The 21,780-nt window shown below is 33.9% G+C and overlaps 5 protein-coding genes across 5 annotated transcripts; 2 read left to right on the forward strand and 3 right to left on the reverse strand.

Moving 5' to 3' along the window:
* Window positions 1–205: 205 nt before the first annotated feature.
* Window positions 206–3,113, reverse strand: LOC133034247 (CRC domain-containing protein TSO1-like). The gene is made up of 8 exons (XM_061109297.1): window positions 3,069–3,113; window positions 2,447–2,542; window positions 1,895–1,980; window positions 1,733–1,794; window positions 1,107–1,189; window positions 829–921; window positions 649–715; window positions 206–498 (listed from the first exon to the last, which is right to left on the reverse strand). Exons 1-8 carry the CDS (start codon window positions 3,111–3,113, stop codon window positions 206–208), a joined length of 825 nt encoding a protein of 274 aa, XP_060965280.1.
* Window positions 3,114–3,408: 295 nt separating this feature from the next.
* LOC115721331 (uncharacterized) lies at window positions 3,409–7,658 on the forward strand. The gene is made up of 13 exons (XM_030650604.2): window positions 3,409–3,596; window positions 3,698–3,760; window positions 3,863–4,033; window positions 4,438–4,569; window positions 4,997–5,136; window positions 5,235–5,321; window positions 5,758–5,883; window positions 5,992–6,144; window positions 6,526–6,591; window positions 6,722–6,823; window positions 6,911–7,081; window positions 7,183–7,262; window positions 7,441–7,658. Exons 1-13 carry the CDS (start codon window positions 3,563–3,565, stop codon window positions 7,493–7,495), a joined length of 1,380 nt encoding a protein of 459 aa, XP_030506464.2. The 5' UTR covers window positions 3,409–3,562; the 3' UTR covers window positions 7,496–7,658.
* A 137-nt stretch (window positions 7,659–7,795) lies between these two features.
* Window positions 7,796–9,116, forward strand: LOC115721332 (PRA1 family protein E). Its single transcript, XM_030650605.2, has one exon. The coding sequence runs from the start codon at window positions 8,226–8,228 to the stop codon at window positions 8,859–8,861; it is 636 nt and encodes a 211-aa protein (XP_030506465.2). The 5' UTR covers window positions 7,796–8,225; the 3' UTR covers window positions 8,862–9,116.
* A 241-nt stretch (window positions 9,117–9,357) lies between these two features.
* On the reverse strand, window positions 9,358–11,958 carry LOC115721334 (probable prefoldin subunit 4). The gene is made up of 3 exons (XM_030650607.2): window positions 11,770–11,958; window positions 11,574–11,690; window positions 9,358–9,737 (listed from the first exon to the last, which is right to left on the reverse strand). The coding sequence occupies exons 1-3, from the start codon at window positions 11,788–11,790 to the stop codon at window positions 9,477–9,479; spliced, it is 399 nt and encodes a 132-aa protein (XP_030506467.1). The 5' UTR covers window positions 11,791–11,958; the 3' UTR covers window positions 9,358–9,476.
* Window positions 11,959–12,588: 630 nt separating this feature from the next.
* On the reverse strand, window positions 12,589–16,945 carry LOC115720855 (E3 ubiquitin protein ligase DRIP2). Its single transcript, XM_030650040.2, has 7 exons — window positions 16,376–16,945; window positions 15,279–15,378; window positions 14,048–14,375; window positions 13,481–13,965; window positions 13,350–13,400; window positions 13,109–13,181; window positions 12,589–12,998 (listed from the first exon to the last, which is right to left on the reverse strand). The coding sequence occupies exons 1-7, from the start codon at window positions 16,488–16,490 to the stop codon at window positions 12,825–12,827; spliced, it is 1,326 nt and encodes a 441-aa protein (XP_030505900.2). The 5' UTR covers window positions 16,491–16,945; the 3' UTR covers window positions 12,589–12,824.
* Between the last annotated feature and the right edge of the window lie 4,835 nt (window positions 16,946–21,780).

The following is a 21,780-nucleotide window of genomic DNA, read 5'->3' on the forward strand; positions in this document are numbered from 1 at the left end:
AGTTATATAGGTACACTTTATATAGAATAGAAATATAGAAAGCAGTCCAGTTTATACTCAGTGCATACTGTCTAAATAATTTAAATAGCCTAATAATTAAAACTAAAAGTTTAAATTATCTCTAAAAACAATAAGTGAAAAATCAACAAATTTGGTCCTCATAAAAAATTATTATACTTTAACGATAAGTTGAAATGTTTCGTAATTATAAGTTGGGAGTTGGAGCAGGTGGTGAGCTATTCTGGTGATCACAAGGAATTATACTAGTAGTAAAATTGAAATTTTGACTTTGAGAGCTAGTTAAGTTGATAATAGCATTATTACTGATCTGTGGGTCATCATTAATATGATGTTGTAGAGTAAAAGAAGTTTCATCTCTAGTAATCATTTGGTGGTGTGATATTGATGATCCAACATAATTTGTAGATTGTTGATGATCCCCAAAAGGAATTATTACTTTATTAGAATCCATATATAACAGTTCTCTTTCTTCAATTCCTGTTTTATCAATTCTCATCATCATAAAATGATCAATAATAATACTTAATTTAAGATTGAATAAAGAAAATAGTATATACTCAAAATTAAAGCATCAAAAGAAGAACAACAATACTTATTATATACCATTTTTTAGGAAATATTACATACCATTCTTTTGATTGAAGTTGTTCTCGCATCCTATGCATTTGCACTTCGTAGAACATCCAGCTTGTCCCTTAATACGTACATAAATCCAACAAAGTTCATGACATAATTAGTAACTCTAATTAGTTATAAAGTCAAAAAATGAATAATTAATTATAATAAGTAGTTAATTATGAAGAGTACATTGAAACATTTGCAATATTTTGTTGAGCAGCCTTTCTGACAATTACATCCCTTGATATGTGTAGCTAAATTAGTAGTTGCATTTACTACAATCTGCAAAATTTAAATGCAAAATATTTAAACTGTGTTACTTCTTGAATATGAATATTCATAATTTTTTTAAATAAAATTGGTGACATATATTGTAACAATATTGTGAGAAGAAAATATACTTACTTTGGACGTGAAAGTATATGGGTCACGTGATAGATATTCTTTCTGTTTTTGTAAAACATTACTTTCATTGCTAATGGTATTGGAACAATTTCGACAATGACAAGATCCCGAACAAAATATACTTGAAGCAAAACATTTGCAGGTCCTAAATAAAAAATTATGGCAAGGAAAAGTTATATGAGAATAATATTAATGGTGCCATATTTTCTAGATATATTGTAAAATATTATAAATTAAGTGACAAATTTACCACATAATTACTTAATATTTTTATTTTGTTGTAGTATTTTTTTATTCACCTTTTTATTTTATTGTGATACTAATATTATATTTGTAAAACAGTCATTTTATTATTGATGCTCCCTTAAACATGCCAACTCCAGATTGATTGATTGACTCAAAAAGAAATTTACATGTATATCTCAGTCAACAATTAACAAAAAAACTAAAGAATTTATAAATATTAAGTGCCAATGTTGCCATAAAAACAAAATCAAAATACTAATATTGAGTATCTATGCCACCAATGTATTACACTATAATTATTTATTGTACAAATTTTTAATGCTTGTTAACATTTTATTTAATCTAAAAGTTAATTAGAAAATATTGAAAATAGAAAAAAGAGTACTATTTATATATGTTTTCAAAGTAGTAATATTTTAATTAACTTACAATTTCAAACAACCATTCTTCTTGCAATTACAGTTTTTGCAAGATGTGATCTCTCCATCAGATTTAGATTTGTGCCTAAAAATAAGAAATACATGCAAGAGAAAAGTTATCTTAATTGTTACATTCAAAAGTCTATTAAAGTGAAATTGATAAAGTTAATAGTATTTGTGCATACCTTTTATTTATATGAGTACTAGGACTTACAATATCACCTTCATTGGTGTCTCTTGTATATTTAGTTTCAAGAAGAGAACTAGATGGCTGAAAATGATTGAGCAAATAAGTATAATATATATACCCTAAGGTGGCGTTTAGCTAGAAGGAATAAAAATATAAGAATAGAATTGAGAATGAGAATATGAATGAAATGAAATAAAATTAAAATGCATAAAAAAATTAATAAACAAATCATTAAATTTATATTGGAATGATCTTTCCTTCTTTTTATAAATAGAATAGTCATTCTACTAAAATGGTGGAAAGAGCATTCCAATACTTTAAAATGCAACCAAATAAATAAATAGAATGAAAATTATTTTCTTTCCATTCCATTCTATTTCCTTACCTCCAACCAAATGTCACCTAAAAAGTGTAGAAAGAAAATATAGCAAAAAAAATCCTAACGAGCTTTAAAAACTGTAAAAAAAATTATATATGTATGCAATCAATATATTGATGAAATTTATAAGCCCAAAAAAGTAATACGTTATTACTTAATACTTATTACCTGGAATGTGGAATTAATTTGAGAATTGTTTGTACTAGTACTAAACTTATCTCTGTCTCCATATAATTGAACAAGGAAATCGAATGTTTGAAAATCCTGATCAATAATGAATAAAATTTTGTTAATTAGTAATTAATGGTATGTATGTGATTGAAATATATATGTATAAATCAATTGAAACTTGTAAATTTGTAATTCATATAGCAATAAATATTACTCAAATTTAGTAATTATTGTTTTATTGGAGCATTCTCATAAGTTTCTTTTTTCTATTCTTTAAAATATATCATCAAATATAATTTTTTTTTTATTTCACTTTAAACTTTTACAATACACTATACATGTTTATTATCATTTTAAATTAATTAAATAATATATTTTTCATTGTATATACTATCATGTTATAAAAATATGAATAAAGTATTATTTTTATATTGATTTAGTATTTTTTTAAAAAAATAAAATATTATATATATAAAATTGAATATTGAAATAAAAAGTCTAATTAGTAACAAAGAAAGAATTAAAAAGTACATATTAATTAATTTATTGAGAAAGCAAAGTATAATCGTATATTGAGAAAAAAAAATAAGAATCAAATCAAAATTTAGAAACTACCTACCTCGGGATAAATAACAACCATCTTTTCCTTTCCTCTATCACCCATCTTTTCCTTTCCTCTTAATCTTGAGTATGTTTTTTTTTATTTTTTTATTTGCTCCTAATCTTAATCTTTTGAGTGTTTTTATTTTTTTATCTCACTTTGGTAGTGTATTCTTGTATTTATACTAATAATTAGAAAAAAAAAATTATTTTCCTATTTCACGTTGGTTTAGTAGTGTGTTGTTGTATTGATATAATAATAACTTTTTTTTTTTAAAAAAAAAGATAATACAATTACGAGTCTAAATTAAAGATGAATAAAATAAAATAAGATATTTAATCTTTACTTTCGTTAAATTACTCATTTTGCCCTCATTTTTAATTAAATTAAATTAACTAGTCATAAACATAAACCTCAAAAAGTTAAACCCTGGTGGCGACGATTCTCCCGAGTTCAACGCAACTCTGTCCAAATCTGTTAGGGCTCGCTAATCCTTAGTTACCGTCTTGATCATGGCCTCTTCTGATGCTTCTGATGCTCTCGCAGGTTACCAATCTTTCTCTCCTACCCTTCTCTGAAAGTCGGTTGCTTATTTTCTAGATATTTTGTATTTACATCGATGTGTATATATAATTATCAAAATGCAGAGAGGAAAAAAGTTGAACTGTTCTTTAATGCCGCTTGCTCAGGGAACCTTGATTTCTTGAAGAGTATGTTATTGCTCCTCCCTTTCTCTCTCCATTTCTTTTTTTGTGTTTAAATTTATTTAAAAATTGCGGTTGAATTTATATGGATTTTTCTGTTATGAGTAGAGGTGGCGGAGAAGCTTGATGATGGGAAAGGACTGGCGAAAACGATAGCTGATATTAAGGATGCCAACAAGCGAGGTGCACTTCACTTTGCGGCCAGAGAGGGCAAGACTGAGGTCTGCAAGTACTTGTTGGAGGAACTCAAACTCGATGTTGATACTAGAGACGAAGATGGTATTACTTTTTTTCATACCCAATTTGAGATTTTCTCATTGGATGCTAATGCTATTCTTTGAGCTAAGTATGGTCAGTATTTGGGTGACGTTTTTCAACTGGTAGAGATTTGGATTTGGTGACAATGTTATTTTGAGCAAGTCTCACATTTATTTTGTTTAGATTGATAGGCATGCTTTAATTTAAGCTAGTTTAGGCAATGTAAATATTTGAATTGGCGGTTTGCCCTCTGTCATTGTTGGGTGGTTTTCTGTTTCTAGTTATATATTGTATCTTTATATTGTTTTGCACTTAACATGAGCTGACTGCTGACTGGCATTGATCTCTTGCTGAAATCATTGCAATTGCAATGGTTGGTACTACATGTGCGGTTATTACAAGAAACTCATTGTTCAAATTTACAGGGGAGACTCCTCTTATTCATGCTGCTAGGCAAGGGCACACTGATACAGCTAAATTCCTTCTTGAACATGGTGCTGATCCTTCTATAGCCAGTAATTTAGGGGCTACAGCTCTCCATCATTCTGCAGGCATAGGTGAGCCTTTCTTTTCTTAGTTTGTACTTTTTATTGGTTAGCTTATGTCTATGAATTTATGGGTGAGAAAGCTGTCAATTACCTTCCAATGTAGTAACTAGAGCAAGTCTCTATCTCTTCTGTAAAGCTTTGTAAAGCTGAAGACATTATATCTTACGCTGCTCTTAGTTGTAGGTAAAAACCTTTCCGTAGTTGTAAGTATTAATATTGGATTTTAAACCAAAGAAAACCATTGCTAGTGTTGAAAAACATTAATAAATCGACTGATTGAATCCCAAAGTTTAATTTTGAATCTTTTGGTTATGAAGTTGGTGATCATAATAGCTGTTATCATAATTTGTGAGGTATTCCTGGGGCAGAGAAGTAAAAATTGGCAACAATAGTAGAACATCCAACAAATTCTGATTTCTATTTTTCTTGTTTGCAGGAGATATTGAGTTGATGAGGCATATACTTTCTAAAGGTGTGGATGTCAATTCACAAAGTGATGCTGGCACTCCTTTAATTTGGGCTGCTGGTCATGCTCAACCCGAAGCTGTTAAAATTTTGCTAGAACACAATGCTAATGTAAGATTTTAGCTTTGTAATTTTGCAATGTAGGTTTTTGTGACAGCCGTACTCTGTTTTGCTGTGTTTTGTCTTCATCCTCTTGTTATTCTCTGCAGCCGAATGCTGAAACTGATGATGACATTACTCCATTATTGTCATCTGTAGCAGCTGGCTCACTTCCATGCCTGGAGTTACTAATTCAGGTGTTTTTTTTTTCTTTCAATATCTTCTTATAACTTTCAAGTAGCATAGTGAATTAAAGTTTGTCTTTTGTCATGCAAATCGTTATATTTATGCCATGATTATAAGTAGAAATAAGATCTTAGCCTTTTAACTTTCTATGTTATATATAGTGGGGTGGGGGGATTTTTTTCACATATATAAACTTATTGCTTGGGACTCTTTATATGATCTCTTAATTTTGCCGATAAAGACCCTTCCCTATTATTGTGTTTCCTCATCATGCCCGGGTTAACAGGGAAAGCGAATTTTTGTGCCGTTAAAGTGTTGATTAGTTCATATGGTTTAATATCTATAAGAACACCTCTTATGTCAGCAATTTCTTTGGTGGGAACTGTTTGAACATTGAAATGATTACATCTCTTTGTGACACTCCCTTTTGCATTATCTATTGTCCAGGCAGGTGCTAAAGTGAATATTAGTGCTGGTGGAGCAACTCCTTTGCTGATTGCTGCTGATCATGGGAACCTAGAAATCATTAACTGTTTGATAAAAGCTGGAGCAGATCCCAATGTGACTGATGAGGTAGTCAAAGCACTATTACTAGTAAAATATTCAAATTCTTTAATTTTTTTTATTATTTATTAAATGTTTTGGATGATTTACATATCAATTATTTGCATCGCATCACAGGATGGCACCAAGCCAATACTGGTTGCAGCTTCAAGGAGCAACCGGGAAGCTGTTGAGATATTGTTTCCCTTGACATCAAAGATTGACTGTATCCCAAAATGGACAATAGACGGCATACTGGAGTACATGCATTCTGAAACTAGCAGACAGGAGGTACTAAGATCTTAAATACTTGTATTGATTTATATATTTTGACATAATTCATCTTGGAGCAGTTATACTGTCTTGTCTATATGGTATTTGTTTCAAGTTTTTTGACTGAACTCTGATATGAGTTGGAATATATGATTTTATTATTTAGTATAAAGGTATACTCACCAATCTTTGTTGCTAAGATCTTAAATACTTGTATGGATTTATATATTTTGACATTATTCATCTTGGAGCAGTTATATTGTCTTGTCTATATGGTATTTGTTTTAAGTTTTTACTAAACTCTGATATGATTGGAATATATAAGTTTAATATTTAGTATAAAGGTATACTCACCAATCTTTGTCGCTGACTGTTTGGATTTGCTCTCTCTCTTTGCAGGAAGAATCAAGAAGTTTGAAGGAAGCTAATATTTCGAAGGACTTACCGAAGCAAGATCTTCCTGAGGTGCCTTTTTTTACTCAATAATTCAATTTCTGGATATTTCCTTTGTGTTTTTTAATGTGTATATGTAATGAGATACTAGATGGGTTTAGTTTGCTATTGCTGTTGGCTGAATATGAAGTAACTTGTTCAGGTGACACCTGAAGCAAAGAAGAAAGCCGCAGAAGCGAAATCAAGAGGAGAGGAGGCTTTTAAAAGGAAGGAATTTGATACTGCCGTAGATGCTTATACCCAGGTACATGCTATTTTTTGCTAAATTATTTCCCTTGTTCTATATTTTTCTTTCAGATGAAGGTTCATTTGTTTGATCATACATTTACAGGCAATTGATCTAGACTCTACTGATGGAACTTTGTTCTCTAACCGAAGCCTTTGCTGGCTTCGTCTTGGTCAAGCTGAGCAAGCCTTAGCAGATGCAAAGACATGTAGAGCATTAAGACCAGATTGGCCAAAAGCTTGCTATCGTGAAGGCGCAGCGTTACGCTTAATGCAGGCATGCTTAGTGTTTTTATTTTTAGAAAGTCAAACATCTGAGGGAAAAAAAAATTGCACGATTTTTTTATCGTTTCTCTTACTCTGCTTTCATTATGTCAGAAATTTGATGAAGCAGCCAATGCCTTCTACGAGGGCGTGCAGCTTAATCCTGAAAGTCGAGAGCTTGTAGACGCTTTCAGGTTAACATCTTCATGCTCTTACTCTATTTCTTATTCTTGGTATTTTTGGCTGGTTTAGTTTCAAGTTAAAATATATGTATATATATATAATTATGTTATATGCTTGGCATGTTGTTCTTGCTTCAAAAACTTGTTTGAAAGTATTCTAACGAATTTTTTCTCACTGTCATCTGAACAGGGAGGCCATTGAAGCTGGGAGGAAATTCCATGGCACTGACAAGAAAAAGCCATAGTGACTCTTTTAGGCATTGGAGTCCTTGATCCTGATTTTCCTGTTATGCTTTTAGATGAGTGTAAAATGAAAATGTTGTTTGTAAGAAACAGTTTTGGGAGTAAGATGTTGTGTGATTCTTTTTATTATTAGTAATGCAATTGTTTGGTTTAGTTGTCCTAACATTCTTAGCCTAATTATAACACAACTATTTATCTATTAAACAAAATTTCAGCTAAGTCTAAAATTGGTGTTATTGTTTAGATACAACTTCACAGAAACCATCTATAATAATGTGCCCTGTGGTTCTAATTATTGCAATACTATTAAATAAAAGGAAAAAGAATAGTTGATTGATTAATTTTATTTTAACCCAATTCTGCGGCAAAAGAATAAAATAAAACAAAATCCCAATTCACTTCATGAAATCCTATTCTTTAGTTTTTACTCTATTGAAAGGGAAGGGGGTTTAGATTTTATTTTTATAATTAAAAAACTCCAGATCGAAATGACAGAGCTTTCCAATGAAAACAGGTAGGCAAGTCGAGAGTATTTTTTTTTTATTTTATTTTTTCTTTTTTGAACAAGGCAAGTGATGAGTATTGATTTCCGATAAAAATAGAAAAAGGAGGGTTCTTTTACTAATAAATTATTATTTTACTAAATACCATTGATCTAGAATAGAAAGGATTCTAGGGTTAGGGCTTGACTCTCTGAATTTGGGAGATCTACATAGCCAGAGTCAACAAGAGATGTCGACGACAGCTTTCTCCGGTGGCTATGGCACCATGCCCACCACCACCAAGACCGGCCACGGCCAAGCATCATCATCATCATCGACCTCTTCCGATCTCTCATTCATCTCCAGAGCGAAGCAGACAACTCAGTCCGTCATCGCCACGCTCCGCCCCTGGCGTGAGCTCTTCCAATTCTCCTCATTCTCTCGTCCTGAAAACTACAACGCCGCCATGGAACGTGTCAGATGGAATATCAGCTATTTCAGGATCAATTACGCCTTGGCCGTTCTTATAATCGTCTTCCTCGGCCTACTGTGGCACCCTGTTTCCATGATCGTCTTCTTGATAGTCTTCGTTGGGTGGTTCTTCCTCTATTTCTTCAACGACGGTCCGGTTGTGGTGTACGGTTATACGATCAATGACAAAACTGTGTTGGCACTTCTGAGCTTGGTGACGATTCTTGCTCTTGTGTTCACTCACGTGGGTTTCAACTTATTAATGTCGTTGATTATTGGGGCTGTTTTAGTTGGTTTACATGCTGCGTTTCGAGTCACGGAGGACTTGTATCTCGCTGATGAAAGCGCCGCCGAAGGTGGGTTGTTATCGGTCGTCGGAAGCCAACCATTGCGATCGAGTTATGCTCCAATTTGAATCACTTTTATCGGTTCTTATGCTTTCAGAAGTCAGAGTGTAGAAGATGATAATTCAATCCAAATTCCAAAACCCCATCAGTGAATGAAACTAAATCTTGTGTATTGACACTTCAAGCTTGGTGATCATATTTGATTTGATGTATTATATGATATTTGTTCTTTCCAGATTATTTCAATCAATTGTTGAGACAGGCAGTGTTTGAATCTTTGTTCATAACGGTTTGCTGTTCATTTAAGATTTTCGATTCAATCATTTGTTCCATTCTCATTCTTTATTTTCTACATTGTAGTTGATAAAATCATCTTTTGTATATACTACGTACACAGAAAAAATGTTAAGAGAACGAGGAAACGAGACTAGTTTAGTGAATCATAGATACTAACACGAGTTGATTCTATAATGTAAAAATAAAGTTAATGAAATTGATTTCAAGAGCTAGAATGCTCATCCAACACCAGAAAGAAAGAAAGAAAAATGTGCTAACACTGAAGTATGAAGTTAATTCAACTATCGATATTCAATCAAAATCATGGCCACTGTATGCCAATCAAATTCATATTTCAGAATCTCTTTTTCAAAACATTACAAAAAGGGTACCAAATATGAGAAATTTTACTCCTCCTCTAGATTGATTGAATCCTTGAATTTCCCATATAGAATTTTCTTCAGCTCGGCCATCTGAGCAATTATAGATTCCTTCTCTTCTTCAAGCTTCTCCAAATTTTGGCTAGTGGCCTCTTTCATCTGCTCTATCCTGGTCTCCACCTCGTCTTTTGGCACATGAGCAAAAACTTCCCCTATTTGGAATCGAACAACATCTTCATCTGTAAGAATCAACTCATTGCCTGCATCCTCCAAATTATCATTTGATTCCTGCAAATGAACACACCATTTTGTAACACCTCTTTTGAAGTTTGGGATTTTTAAATATCATTAGAAGAAACACAAGTATCAGGTTCAACTATGTCAACATAACAGGGACATCAGCCAGTCTTTTTAGAAATCACGCACATTATTCTTAATTAAACTAGATGTAGATGGGCTAGAGAAACCAAGACTGCTGCGTCTGGTTTGCTAAGGGAAGTGGCCCCCTGTTGTGGTCACTAGGTGTGTTTTTGTTTTCTAATAAAAGGTTCTACTTATCAAAAAAAAAAACTAGATGTAGATGAGTTTGAAAACGTTTGGGTATCTATCAATCTATGTTAAAGAGAAGTGTTGTTAGCCTGATATATATTCCTTAATTATGTGCTTAGGCTAGAGCTTTGTTTATTGGGAGTTGGTGAGAGGAGAGAGAGCAAGAGATACGTGAGGATTGTTGGTATTTGGTTGAATAAATAAACTTATACACCTGTATTTGGTAGTTAACATGTTGAGGAAAGTGATCACAATAATATACACACACACATAAATTTTTTTTTAGTTTGCTGGACGCTGCTGTGCAGAGCTACGGATTAACACATGTATGTGCAGACCGCAGCACCGCAGTGCCAAGCCACAGGTTAGTAAGTTCAGCAGTGAAAGTTCCTTCTCACTAATGTCACCGTAACACTGAGGTATGGGTTGGTGCTAATTTTACAATCAAAACTTGGCGTTGCAACAAGACTCATGCTCACCACAGTGCCAACTCTGAAACATTCTTTTTTGATAACAAACTCTGAAACATTCAACTCTTCACAAAGAGAGCAATATCAGAAAAATTGCAATCAAAGGTCTTCAAATTTATTTGCTTGAGAATTCTAGAGTTACAATCAACACAAGAACTGCAACTCCGTCTAGTTAAAACACTCTTGCTAACCCAACTTCATGCTTGTATCTACTAATAAGTTTCACCAGTACCGTAGCTTGGTATAAAATGGTAAAGGCTCTGGCTCTGACATATCCCAAAAACTTTTTCATTCAAACACACAAGCATATGAGATGGTGGAAATATCACTTTTTAGAAAGCATTTCCAAACATGTTTCAAGCCATTAGTGTTCTTTGTTCTCCATAATCTTTCAGGCTAAGAGTTAGAAAAGATATAAGAATCGACAGGACTAACTAGTGAGAAATGAGAATATAGATTCATATAAAATATACCTACAGTCATAGTTGCTGAGCCACCTATTTTTGTTTTCGCTTAGTTTAGGAATTGGAATTCTCATTATGGACTCAAATTATAGAGATAGGATGGCTCAACTGATACCTAGTTCCAGTATTTGCTTAGTGAGTATACTTGCGAACGAGAAAGATTCAGTAAGGACGTATATATAGACTGTGAATCAGTTTTCGACCTAAAACTTTCCCCCAAAATAGTCTCTCCAACAACTACATTCTTTCAGTACACTTAGTATAATATGCCACTCTTTAATTTCAAAAAAATAAAATAAAATAGATAATAATAATAAAGAATACCACCAGCATCAAATATACTCTGAGCCAATTCTACATTAACTTTATAAGCTGTAAAAGACTCAAAACTACTTACATAGGTTCAAAATCTTAGTACTAAAATATTTCTAATGTTTAAATCTCTGTACTTCCAATTCCCTCGAAGTGTGTAACCTAATCGCTACAAAGGCATAAACTTTAAAATATATAAAGCAGAAAGAGAGGCACCCATAAGACTGAAGATGGAATCAAAGACGAATATGAAACCCATTTCAAAGAAATGCAAAATCAGAAGGAGAAACACCCACATATCATAAAACTCGTAGCAGTAGTAGTAGTACCTTGGCGATTTTGATCTCGTCTTCAAGCTCGTGAAGACGATTATTCAATCTTCCAAATTTGTTAATGTTTTGCTGGTCCTCCCATGTTACCTCCATTTCAGATCCTCCACTCTGACCCTGTATTTTAAATTATAATAATTATAAGAACATCCCCAAATCAAAACAAAATATTTAGGGTTTTTTGATTTTGATGTACCTGTTGCTGTTGCTGCTGCATATTTGATCCACCAATCCAACCCCAGAATAACACTCAACACTCACTTCAACTCTTAAACGCAAATCAAGTTTCAATATTTATATACCATACCAGCTCCTCCACCCAGTCGGATCCGGGTCGGTTCTTTGTAATATTACCATAACAACCTTGGTCAACTGTACTTGAAAGAAAAAAGAAAACCAAAAAACCGTTAACTTTCGCTTTAGTATAACGGGGCTTTTGGGGGTAGGTAAGAGCTTTTAAACTTAAATACAGGTCTATACTCTATAGAGTTTTGCCTTTTTAGATAATAATTTTTAATCTATTTTAACAAGTACTAATTAAAAGTTTGTCATACTATTGGAATCAAAAAAAGTTTGTCATACTCCCCTGCAAAATAAATAAATAAATTTATCATTCGGACCATAATTGACAAGATTTGCCATTAAATTTTATGGGAACAGATTTTTATGCATGTCATTCCTATCCGATCAATAGTTTGATTAATTGACAAGTATTAATTATTAGAAAATTATATCAAACTAATACAAATCTTGATTTAAGACAAAACAAGATTAGTCCTACATTCCGTTGGTGTTGTTAAAAACCCGATCCATTCTTATTAATTATATGGGATTTATATATTTTGCGCACATTTATAATTACATATAATTATTTGTAAAAACGTATAAATTTACTTAAATGAGAGTATGAGACTGGTTAAAAAGTATTTAACATCCAAAACCAGTAGATTGCAAGTATATTAATGCAAATTATTTTTGTGTGGCTTAAGATTTAGAACAGAAGAACATTTAGGGATGGATAACATAAAAAGCACATGTATTTATCTGATAATAACTATGGAGAAAAATAAATGGAATAAAACAATCAAAGAATTCAAACATAAATATTAGCTCACTCTCCGCATGGTATAGCAACACATGACTAAATGAGAAGCTAATACTTAAATCTACCAATAACAACAACAACAGCAGTATTGGTGACTGTGTATTGGAAAATTGAAAATGAACTGAAAATTTTCTAACTAAGCTCTTTCATGCATCTTGGACTTTTCGACAATACGAGAGGACCATCACAAAGTCCTTGGCTGACGAACCGACTGATGCCGGTACTTTCTTTGATGTGGACGCTGTCCGGAACCACAGATCAACCAGGTTCTGCAGTGGCAGTGTCGGGAGAACAGGCTGACCGCGGCACAGAATCTCAACCTATAAACAGAAATATAATAAAACAAGGATTGGATAATGTTATAAAGCGATGAACCAAAACTAACTGATCTTGGGGTTTTTGTGTTGGAGGGAAACTGAGATGAACTCACCTCGGTATCATCCTTCAGATCGAGTTTCTTTACTAGATACTTTTGGATGAATGAGACAGGCATCTTTCCATCTCTGTGAACACACCAAACAAGTTATTACTACAGAATGAAAGCAGAGGAATCCAACAAATTCCAATGAAAACCAAATGATTTATTTTCAAAATAGGTGATTTCTTATAGACCAACAATTTTTATGTTTGAGACAACAAAACTTTGAAGCAAAGGGAGTCGCGAAACTCACTTAATTCTCAAGTAGCATGCAGAAATCTGGGGCAAGGAAACTTCTCCTTTCCTGAAACCAATTAACATAGAATCTGATATTGAATTCAAACACCTCAAATAAAAGGATTTGCAGGCAAAGAAGCATCTTACTTATCTTCAGAAGCAACCAGCGAGAACCAAATTGGGCTATCTCTTCTGTCACGGTTTGCCCCGGATGCATCTAGCATCACCTGAGCTGAAGCACTCTCTCCAGATGATGCAGCTCTTTTACGATTTGCTGCACGCATCCTTCTACGTTTCACAGGCCCTGGAAGCACGGTTGTCCCATTACCGTTATTTTTCACTTTTGTCTGTTCAGACTCCTTTATTTTCGTCTTAGGCTCGTATGACTGACTGTCCAGACCATTTGGTGAGTCTGCTTCGGTTTTGGTATCAGGAGTATGTACTTCGCTATCAAGGGCCATACTTTTTTCGGATTTAGCGACAGTACTGCCTTGAGTATTGGTAGACTTAGAAGTCTTGGTTCTGTTAGCAACTTCTACAAGACAGGTTAAAGGTTTCCACAGATCAGCTTTTCCTTCCATTCCAAGATCGTCATTCTCTTTCTTACCAGAAGGTTCAGCAGACAAAGAATCCTGTATGAAAAGAATAATAAGCACAGAAGGTCCAATATATGTTCTTTTCCATAAGAGTAAATCTAAAGCACAAAGTTAGTACCTGCATTTTATTTCGACCAGTTCTGATTTGAGATTCAGGCGAGCTTGAGCTTAATGGATGATCTTCTGGAGAATCTTCTCCCTTGATGTTACCTTCTGCAGCAAAGTTGTTACCTCGTGAAGGAGGAGGCCTTCTGCTGCTACCTTTTGTTCTCCTTCCAGTCAAGCCAGTTTGGATTGGAACTTTGGGTGTATTTACCACTAACGAAGATAGTGACCGCTCCTTCCTTTTCACAGGCACAGGAGTTGGGGTTGTAGCTTCAGGCGCATTGATCTTTCTCCTAAGAGGAAAGATCTTCGCTCGAATATCTTGCAAATTGTGGTCTGGCCTGCATGTCATTAACATATGTCCTTCAGCATGTGGTTGCATCTCAAAACAAAATATTCAGTGTAACAATTTAAACAATGTGAATCGCATGTATAAAATCCATAGGGTTACATAGAAATTTTCATGAGATTCACCCTACTATACATTTAATAGTTCTACTAGGCAGCCTAATTTGCATTGACCGGTAAGTTAAACGAAGGGACATAAGCTGGCTAGATCACACTGTAGAATTTCAAATCATAACAGTTTCAGATGATTGGCAGTGACAAAGCTTCATTCTTGAGGGAACATATACCATTTTTTTATTTCTCAGGAGGGCTTTATTATAACTTTTTCCAAAATTTTAGACAAATAATATATATTTTAGTTTAATTTACATAAAAATATATAAAAGAGAGCAAAAAATTTAGGGGTCTTACTGCCCCCAGCTTAATGAATGACTGTTTCTGATTAAACCGATGATAACAGGAAAAATTCACGACCATAAAAAATGAAAAGATAATATCAGTATACTCGTAAAAGAGGAGTAAAACTTGAAACTCAAACTGATGAGAAAATGTTAGGTCACAGATAACATGTTTACAAGAATGTCCTACAAGATCCCTCTAGGAATTATTACCTGAAAATGTTCACAAAATACATTCAAAATAAACAAAAAGATGTAGTTTTTGAGGATGTCGACATATACTTCTAATAAGTTATGAAATGAGAGCAATAAATGTTGGATCATTATTCAAATAACATACTATTAAAATAAAAAATTTCAGGCTACACTAGAAGCTTTTATCCACAAATAAAGGAAAGTTAAAAACAAATAATAATAACTAAAGATATCACTCTGCCAGGGGACTTCTTTTAATTGATGGAATGTTTATATTACAGGCTGTAGAGAAAAAGTAGTGACCTGAGTTTCTCCACTGGAAGACAGCCCAAATCAATTTTGCATACAGGGCAGTAATCGACCTCGTCATCTGAGAGCTTGTCATATATGCACTTCCTGCAAACTGATTTTAAATTCATTAATTGCATAAGTTAGATAGTGGTTGCAAGTAGAGTCTAGTCTTTCAATCACTTATCTAAGCAAATTACAGCCTCTTAACATTTTGGTTTCACCAAATAAAAGCCTGTATTGAATAAAACAGAAAACTTTACATAATGTGTTGGAAGATGTTATTAAGAGACACCAGAAGAAAGATCTCTTATTGTGCCTTCAATATTTGCTTTCCCTAAATATATATAACTTAATTAACAATATTGTACGAGGGGAATACTACTTGGTTTAAAAGCATAATCAATCATTTAGCTTAGTTTACTGTGGAATATTTTAAAATGCCTGAAAGAAAAATGACGATATGTCTATAATTGATTTTTTTTTTTTTGGGACTGAGTACATAACGCAACAACTGAAAAAGCTTCAGTCATGCAAGTTAAATGGTCATATATTTACCTAACATAACAGTATAACACATTCAGATCATAAACATTTATCATATAAGTAAATATTCTTACTTATATTCTATATTAAGAAGAACAAGATCAATTTCCAGACCAAGCAGATCAGAAATACTGAACAGAAAACAATAGAAACACTACTGAAGAATTGGAATTCAAAAATACCAACACTGGTAAGTACAAGAACGCCAATTAAAACTCATTCGCCTCGTGAAAATTTTCCATAGTAGAGCAATCACATACCGAAACAGAAAACGGGGCAACTCGAATATGCAAAGAAGAAGAAAAATTACACGTACGGATTTGAAATTGACGAACAGGTCGTGCAATGCAAATCAATATCACAATGATTCGACGAGAAATTGGAAACGAATTACATAATAGCCGAAACCCCAGATCAAAAAAATAACGAAAACACACATACAAAACACGAAAACAAGACAGACCCAGATCACAAAAAAAATCATAGAAGAAGTGGAGAGGAAAACAAAAAGAAGAAGAAGAAGAAGAATTGACGAGAAGATAAAAGAGTTGAGAGAAGGAACATACACGTGTGAAGGCAGAGAGAGATGGTAGTAGCTTCTCTCAAGAGCTTATTACAAAGAGGGCACGTCATGCATGCCTCCAGCTTATCCCTCCTCGCTTTAACAATCTGACCCGCCATCTCTCTCTCTTTCTCTTTCTCTATCCCTTCACTTTCTCTCTAGGCTAAGAAAATTGGTCTGTATTGAAACGGCATTCGACTCAAATTTATAAGAGAGAAAATAGAAGAAAGAAGGAAAGAAATTAAAGAGGGAAAGGGATGGTGAGTTTTGGTTTTCTGGTTTGGCGTTAAAGGACGTGTTTTGGGTTTAGATGGGTTGGGAAGATGGATCTGAGAGAGAGGACTGTGTTACCAAAACTGGCGGGTTTTAGGGGTGAAACTGGGAAGTTGGGTTTTGATTGTTCGAAGGAAAATTACGTGGGTTTTCTTAGATTTTCGCCAAGGAACACTCTTAACACTCGTTATTCGACTTTCGAGTTCGACGGCCAAACTATGAGAAAGCCAAAACCAAGGTCTTTTTTTTTTTTTTTAATTATTTCCTTGTGCGTCGAAGCCCGAAACTCCCCACTTTGAGTTCGACAAATTAAGGATTTTTTTTTTTTTTAAAAAAAAAAAGAAAAATTGAATTTGACGATTGACAAACATGGATATAGTGTGCTCCGTTAAATTACTGTTACGCACTTACGCACACCTGAAACTCTATTTTATTTTTCTATAATAATAAATGCAAAATCTAATTTCCTTTTTCTTTTTTAGTATCTTTTAAATTGTGACTAGGTGACTAGGTCAGTTTTTTTATTTTGCTGAATTGTGAATAGGTGAGTTGTATCCCAATTTTATTTCCTTCTATTTTCAAAAAACATTGTATCAAAATTGGAAGAATTTGTACGTATCAATAGTATACGATAAGGATTTTATTTTAGGGAATTTGATATGGTGGAAAGAAATTTGCCTCGTAAACCTATACAATCATCATCATTATCAAAATGAAAGCTATTTTAGTAACAATTTCATATGGTAAATTTTCACCACCTCACTATTATAGTATTATTGCAAGCTTTTTCTTTGAAAAAAGAAAAAACAATCCTGGCTGTTTACATGTCTATGATGAATATAAAGAAATAAAATTGGTCATATATGAGTCATTGGATGAACCTATTCATTATTGTGTAACAACATAACCATATATGTAAAAGGAATATGCTTTAGTCATGTTTAGAAAGTAAGAATAAACTTCTTCAAAGAAAAAAAAAAGTAAGAGTAAACTTCATAAGAGTAGTAAAAAGGTTTATCTACCGGCATAACTAATCCCATTTAGTAAGAAATAATTTAATCTTATTACAAAATTTAGAATAAATTTTCTTATTTTTAATTATCGGTTGATACTATTAAAAAAAACGGATCCAAATATTTATTCATAGTAAGTTTAAAAGATTGTAACTTCAAATTTCTCAATTTAATTTATTCGTTTAAATTTTGATTTCTAAACATGATGTTTAAGTATAGATTAATAAATACTTGTTGTTGACGATAATTAAGAATTATTTTATTCTTAATATTAGTATCTTTCTTACGAGTTTCAATTATAAAATTACTAATTTCAGTACAGTTAAATTAAAAATTTTACTATATTTTTTTATTGACAAATGGTTAACTGATTTATTATATATAATTTCTTAAGTAATTTAATCCAAATAATTTATAAATAGTATAATATGTAAATATAAATTAATAAATTATGTTGACGATGAATATTTAATTGAGAAATTATTTTACTATTAATTATTTTGTTACATAAAATGTTTATTCATAGTAAATATAAAAAGGTGTTGTTGAGAAATGAGATGCAATGCGAAGGTGCACTGAGTCTTAGCAGCAGTGTGTTGCACCAGATTGCTCTCTTCTCAGATTGTGCCAGGTGTAAAGGGGTCCGCGTTTATGGGAATCAATGATTAGAAATTTTGTTAGAATATTCTCTCTATGTAATCTTTATTGGGATCTGTATTTTACCACCTGTAAAATGAATCGTTGCTCACCAACCTTATATTGGCCCTAATACTCTTCTATATAAACAATACTCTGGCTCAATGATTAAATGGGCTTAGAAATTATTCATCAACATATTTCGCTTAATTTTACTTGGTATCAGAGCTAGCCTCTGCCGTCTTCAATGGCTGCGCCTCAAGAACAAACCAAAGGTGGTTTAGTAACCAGCACCAACAAAGATGGTGCATCCCCATCTCAGCTCCTAAACACATATCCACAACAGCTAACAACTCTCAATCAACCTTTCTCCCTAAAACTTGACAAAAACAATTTTACCCTGTGGAAGACAATGGTCTCCACCATAGTTCGTGATCATAGACTACACGGCTATCTTAATGGCATTAAAATGTGTCCACCTGAGTTCATACCAGTTACTGGTGAAGCCAAATATGAAGGGGAACTTGAAACCAACCCTAAGTATGAGCAGTGGATCATTAATGATCAACTCCTCATGGGATGGTTACACAGCTCCATGACAGAATGAATCACCACTGAAGTTATGGGATCCACAACAGCTGCTGGACTTTGGCGTGCTTTAGAAAGTCTATATGGAGCATACTCTAAGTCAAACATGGATGAAACCAGAACCCTCATTCAAATAGTTTAAAAGGGTACCACATCCATGGCAGAGTATCTTCGACAAAAGAAAAATTGGTCAGATGTTCTTGCTATTGCTGGAGATCCATATCCAGAAGCATACCTGGTGGCCAATGTGCTGTCTGGATTGGATCCTGAATATTTATTTATTGTGGTTCAGATTGAGGCCAGGCCAGCCACAACTTGGCAAGAGCTCCAAGACATTTTATTGAATTTTGACAGTAAAATAGAGAGGCTGCAAACTCTCAACATCAGCAGCAAACCAACAAATCCTACTTCTCCTTAAGCTAACTTTATTGCCAAAAATAACTCAAGAGGTAACTCGACTGGTCGCGGTCGTGGCTCTCACAACTCGAATCAGTACACTGGCAATGGTGGACGTTTCTCAGGAAACAAAGGAAGCTCAGGACGCTTCAGAGGAAGGGGACGCACTAACACATTGAGACCAACTTGCCAAGTTTGTGGCAAGTATGGTCACTCTACTACAGTATGTTATAACAGATTTGATGAGAGCTATATGGGGGCAGATCCAAACAATACTAATGGGGGAAACAAGACTCCTCAAACCAACCACAATGCCTTCATAGCCAATCCTGAAGTGCTTGAGAGTGATGCTTGGTTTGCTGACAGTGGAGCCAGCAACCACATCACTTCTGATGTTGCTGCATTAAGCCAGAAACAACCCTACGGTGGTAAGGAAAAAGTCATTGTTGGTGATGGATCTAAACTTAGTATTTCTCATGTTGGTAGTGGTAATTTGGATACAAATGATGGTAAACAATTGCTTTTGAAAGATATGTTACATGTTCCTCAAATTGCAAAAAATTTGATTAGTGTATCCAACCTTATGAATGATAACAACATATTGATTGAATTTCATCATGATGTGTGTTTGATTAAGGACAAGGGAACTCGGAAGGTGGTGCTTCATACTTAAGGATGGGTTGTACAGACTGGAAGTTTCCCCACAACATACATCCTCTACCTGTCATGATCAGCCACAATCTACAAATAAACACCAGTCCAATCTTGCTTGTGTGCCTGCTTGTTTTTCTGTTAAGTCTAGTATTAACTAGCCTCGTGTTGATAAGTGTCATGTATCTAGAATTGATGTATGGTATAGGCGTCTAGGCCATCCATCACCTAGAATTTTAAATCTTGTGTTAGAGTCTGCCAATGTGAGGAAATCTAAGAATGAAATACAAAAAGTTTTGTGATGCCTGTCAATATGGCAAATCACACGCTCTTCCCTATCAATTGTCATCAAGTCATGCCAAGTTCCTTCTCGAATTAATGCACACTGACCTATGGGGAGCTGCTCCCATTGCATCTAATGCAAATTTTAGATATTATATACATTTCTTAGATGATTATAGCAGATTCACATGGCTATATGTAGGGGTGTTCATCAAACTGCCCAAACCGCTCAAACTGCCCGCACCGCACCACACCGCAAAAAAAATGCAGTTTGAAATTCTTTGCGGTGCGGTCGCGGTTTGAATTTTTCCTAAACCGTGCGGTGCGGTGCGGTTTGCGGTTTTGAATTGTTAATATGCGGTTAAAACTGCACCGCACCGCATATTATAAAAATACCAATTTTTATATTTATTTAGGTCTAATATGTGAATATTCAGCTTAAAGTCTGCTATTCTTTCACAAAAAAAAAAACTTAAAGTCTACTGTATTGTTGACACTTAATTTTTTTTTTTTTCATATTTATTTTTAAGCCTTATGGTATTTTGACAAGTTTTGCTCAAAGTTTGTTGTATTTGTGATAGTTTAATTATTTAGTGATAGTCCAAACCGCATAAACCACAAAAACCGCACCGCACCGCACTATTTTTTACGGTGCAGTTTTTGCGGGTTTTTAATTTCGCGGTGCGGGTGCGGTTTGGGAAATTTGAAAAACTGCATGTGCGGGTTGGTTTGAAAAAAATAGTTAAAAACCGCACCACCCGCACCGCGAACACCCCTAGCTATATCCACTCAAGTTCAAATCTAAAGCACTAAGTGCTTTCATTCAATTCAAAAACTTGGAGGAAAACAAGTTTGACAAAAAGATTAAATGTCTCAGGACAAATTGGGGTGGTGAATACCAACCCTTCACCACTCTAGTTCAAGATCAAGGCGTTGAATTTCAACATTCATGCCCTCACACTTCCACTCAAAATGGTAAAGCTGAGCGCAAGCATAGACACATTGTTGAAATGGGTCTCACATTGCCTGCTTAAGCTCAACTGCCATTAAAGTATTGGGTGGATGCCTTTTATACTGCAGTCTATCTCATAAATAGGTTACCAACACCTGTGTTAGTTAACAAGTCACCATATGAAGTTCTTTTCAAACAAAAACTAGATTACAACTTTCTTAAAACCTTTGGCATTGCTTGCTTTCCCTGCATTTGACCATATTAGTCCCACAAATTCCAATATCACTCACTAAAATGTGTCAACCTAGGCTATAACACCTCCCATAAGGGGTACAATTGCCTCACTCCCACAGGTTGCATCTACATCTCTAGAAATGTAGTATTCAATGAGTTGGAGTTTCCATTCAAACACGGTTTTCTTAATAATTATAAAACTCCTAAACCTGTCATCATCCACAGTTCATCTTGCTCCACCCTTCCCATCCCCACCTTCAAAGATCACCGCACTTCTAGGTATGTGCATCCTCAACCTGAAGCATTCTCTGAAGCATCACCAGGTTCTACTCAGGTTTCGTTTCCCTTGTCCCAAACTAGTTCTGCCTCTGATCTTGCAGGGGA

Source organism: Cannabis sativa, chromosome 2 (genome assembly GCF_029168945.1).
Source record: "Cannabis sativa cultivar Pink pepper isolate KNU-18-1 chromosome 2, ASM2916894v1, whole genome shotgun sequence".
Lineage (NCBI taxonomy): Eukaryota > Viridiplantae > Streptophyta > Magnoliopsida > Rosales > Cannabaceae > Cannabis > Cannabis sativa.

What these genes read in the sequence shown, in the direction of transcription:
- LOC115721331 (XM_030650604.2), top strand. Translation starts at nt 3,563, where the DNA reads ATGGCCTCTTCTGATGCTTCTGATGCTCTCGCAG. An exon ending in GCCTGGAGTTACTAATTCAG is followed by an intron (nt 5,322 to 5,757) that starts GTGTTTTTTTTT and finishes TCTATTGTCCAG; the next exon opens with GCAGGTGCTAAAGTGAATAT. An exon ending in CAGCGTTACGCTTAATGCAG is followed by an intron (nt 7,082 to 7,182) that starts GCATGCTTAGTG and finishes TCATTATGTCAG; the next exon opens with AAATTTGATGAAGCAGCCAA.
- LOC115721332 (XM_030650605.2), top strand. Translation starts at nt 8,226, where the DNA reads ATGTCGACGACAGCTTTCTCCGGTGGCTATGGCACCATGCCCACCACC.
- LOC133034247 (XM_061109297.1), bottom strand. Translation starts at nt 3,113, where the DNA reads ATGGGTGATAGAGGAAAGGAAAAGATGGTTGTTATTTATCCCGAG. An exon ending in CTGTAATTGCAAGAAGAATG is followed by an intron (nt 1,190 to 1,732) that starts GTTGTTTGAAAT and finishes TTTTTTATTTAG; the next exon opens with GACCTGCAAATGTTTTGCTT. An exon ending in CAATACCATTAGCAATGAAA is followed by an intron (nt 922 to 1,106) that starts GTAATGTTTTAC and finishes TAAATTTTGCAG; the next exon opens with ATTGTAGTAAATGCAACTAC.
- LOC115720855 (XM_030650040.2), bottom strand. Translation starts at nt 16,490, where the DNA reads ATGGCGGGTCAGATTGTTAAAGCGAGGAGGGATAAGCTGGAGGCATGC. An exon ending in CTGGTCGAAATAAAATGCAG is followed by an intron (nt 13,966 to 14,047) that starts GTACTAACTTTG and finishes CTTTTCATACAG; the next exon opens with GATTCTTTGTCTGCTGAACC. An exon ending in GCATGCTACTTGAGAATTAA is followed by an intron (nt 13,182 to 13,349) that starts GTGAGTTTCGCG and finishes GTGTGTTCACAG; the next exon opens with AGATGGAAAGATGCCTGTCT.
- LOC115721334 (XM_030650607.2), bottom strand. Translation starts at nt 11,790, where the DNA reads ATGCAGCAGCAACAGCAACAG. An exon ending in TGCAGCAGCAACAGCAACAG is followed by an intron (nt 11,691 to 11,769) that starts GTACATCAAAAT and finishes TTTAAAATACAG; the next exon opens with GGTCAGAGTGGAGGATCTGA. An exon ending in ACGAGATCAAAATCGCCAAG is followed by an intron (nt 9,738 to 11,573) that starts GTACTACTACTA and finishes GTTCATTTGCAG; the next exon opens with GAATCAAATGATAATTTGGA.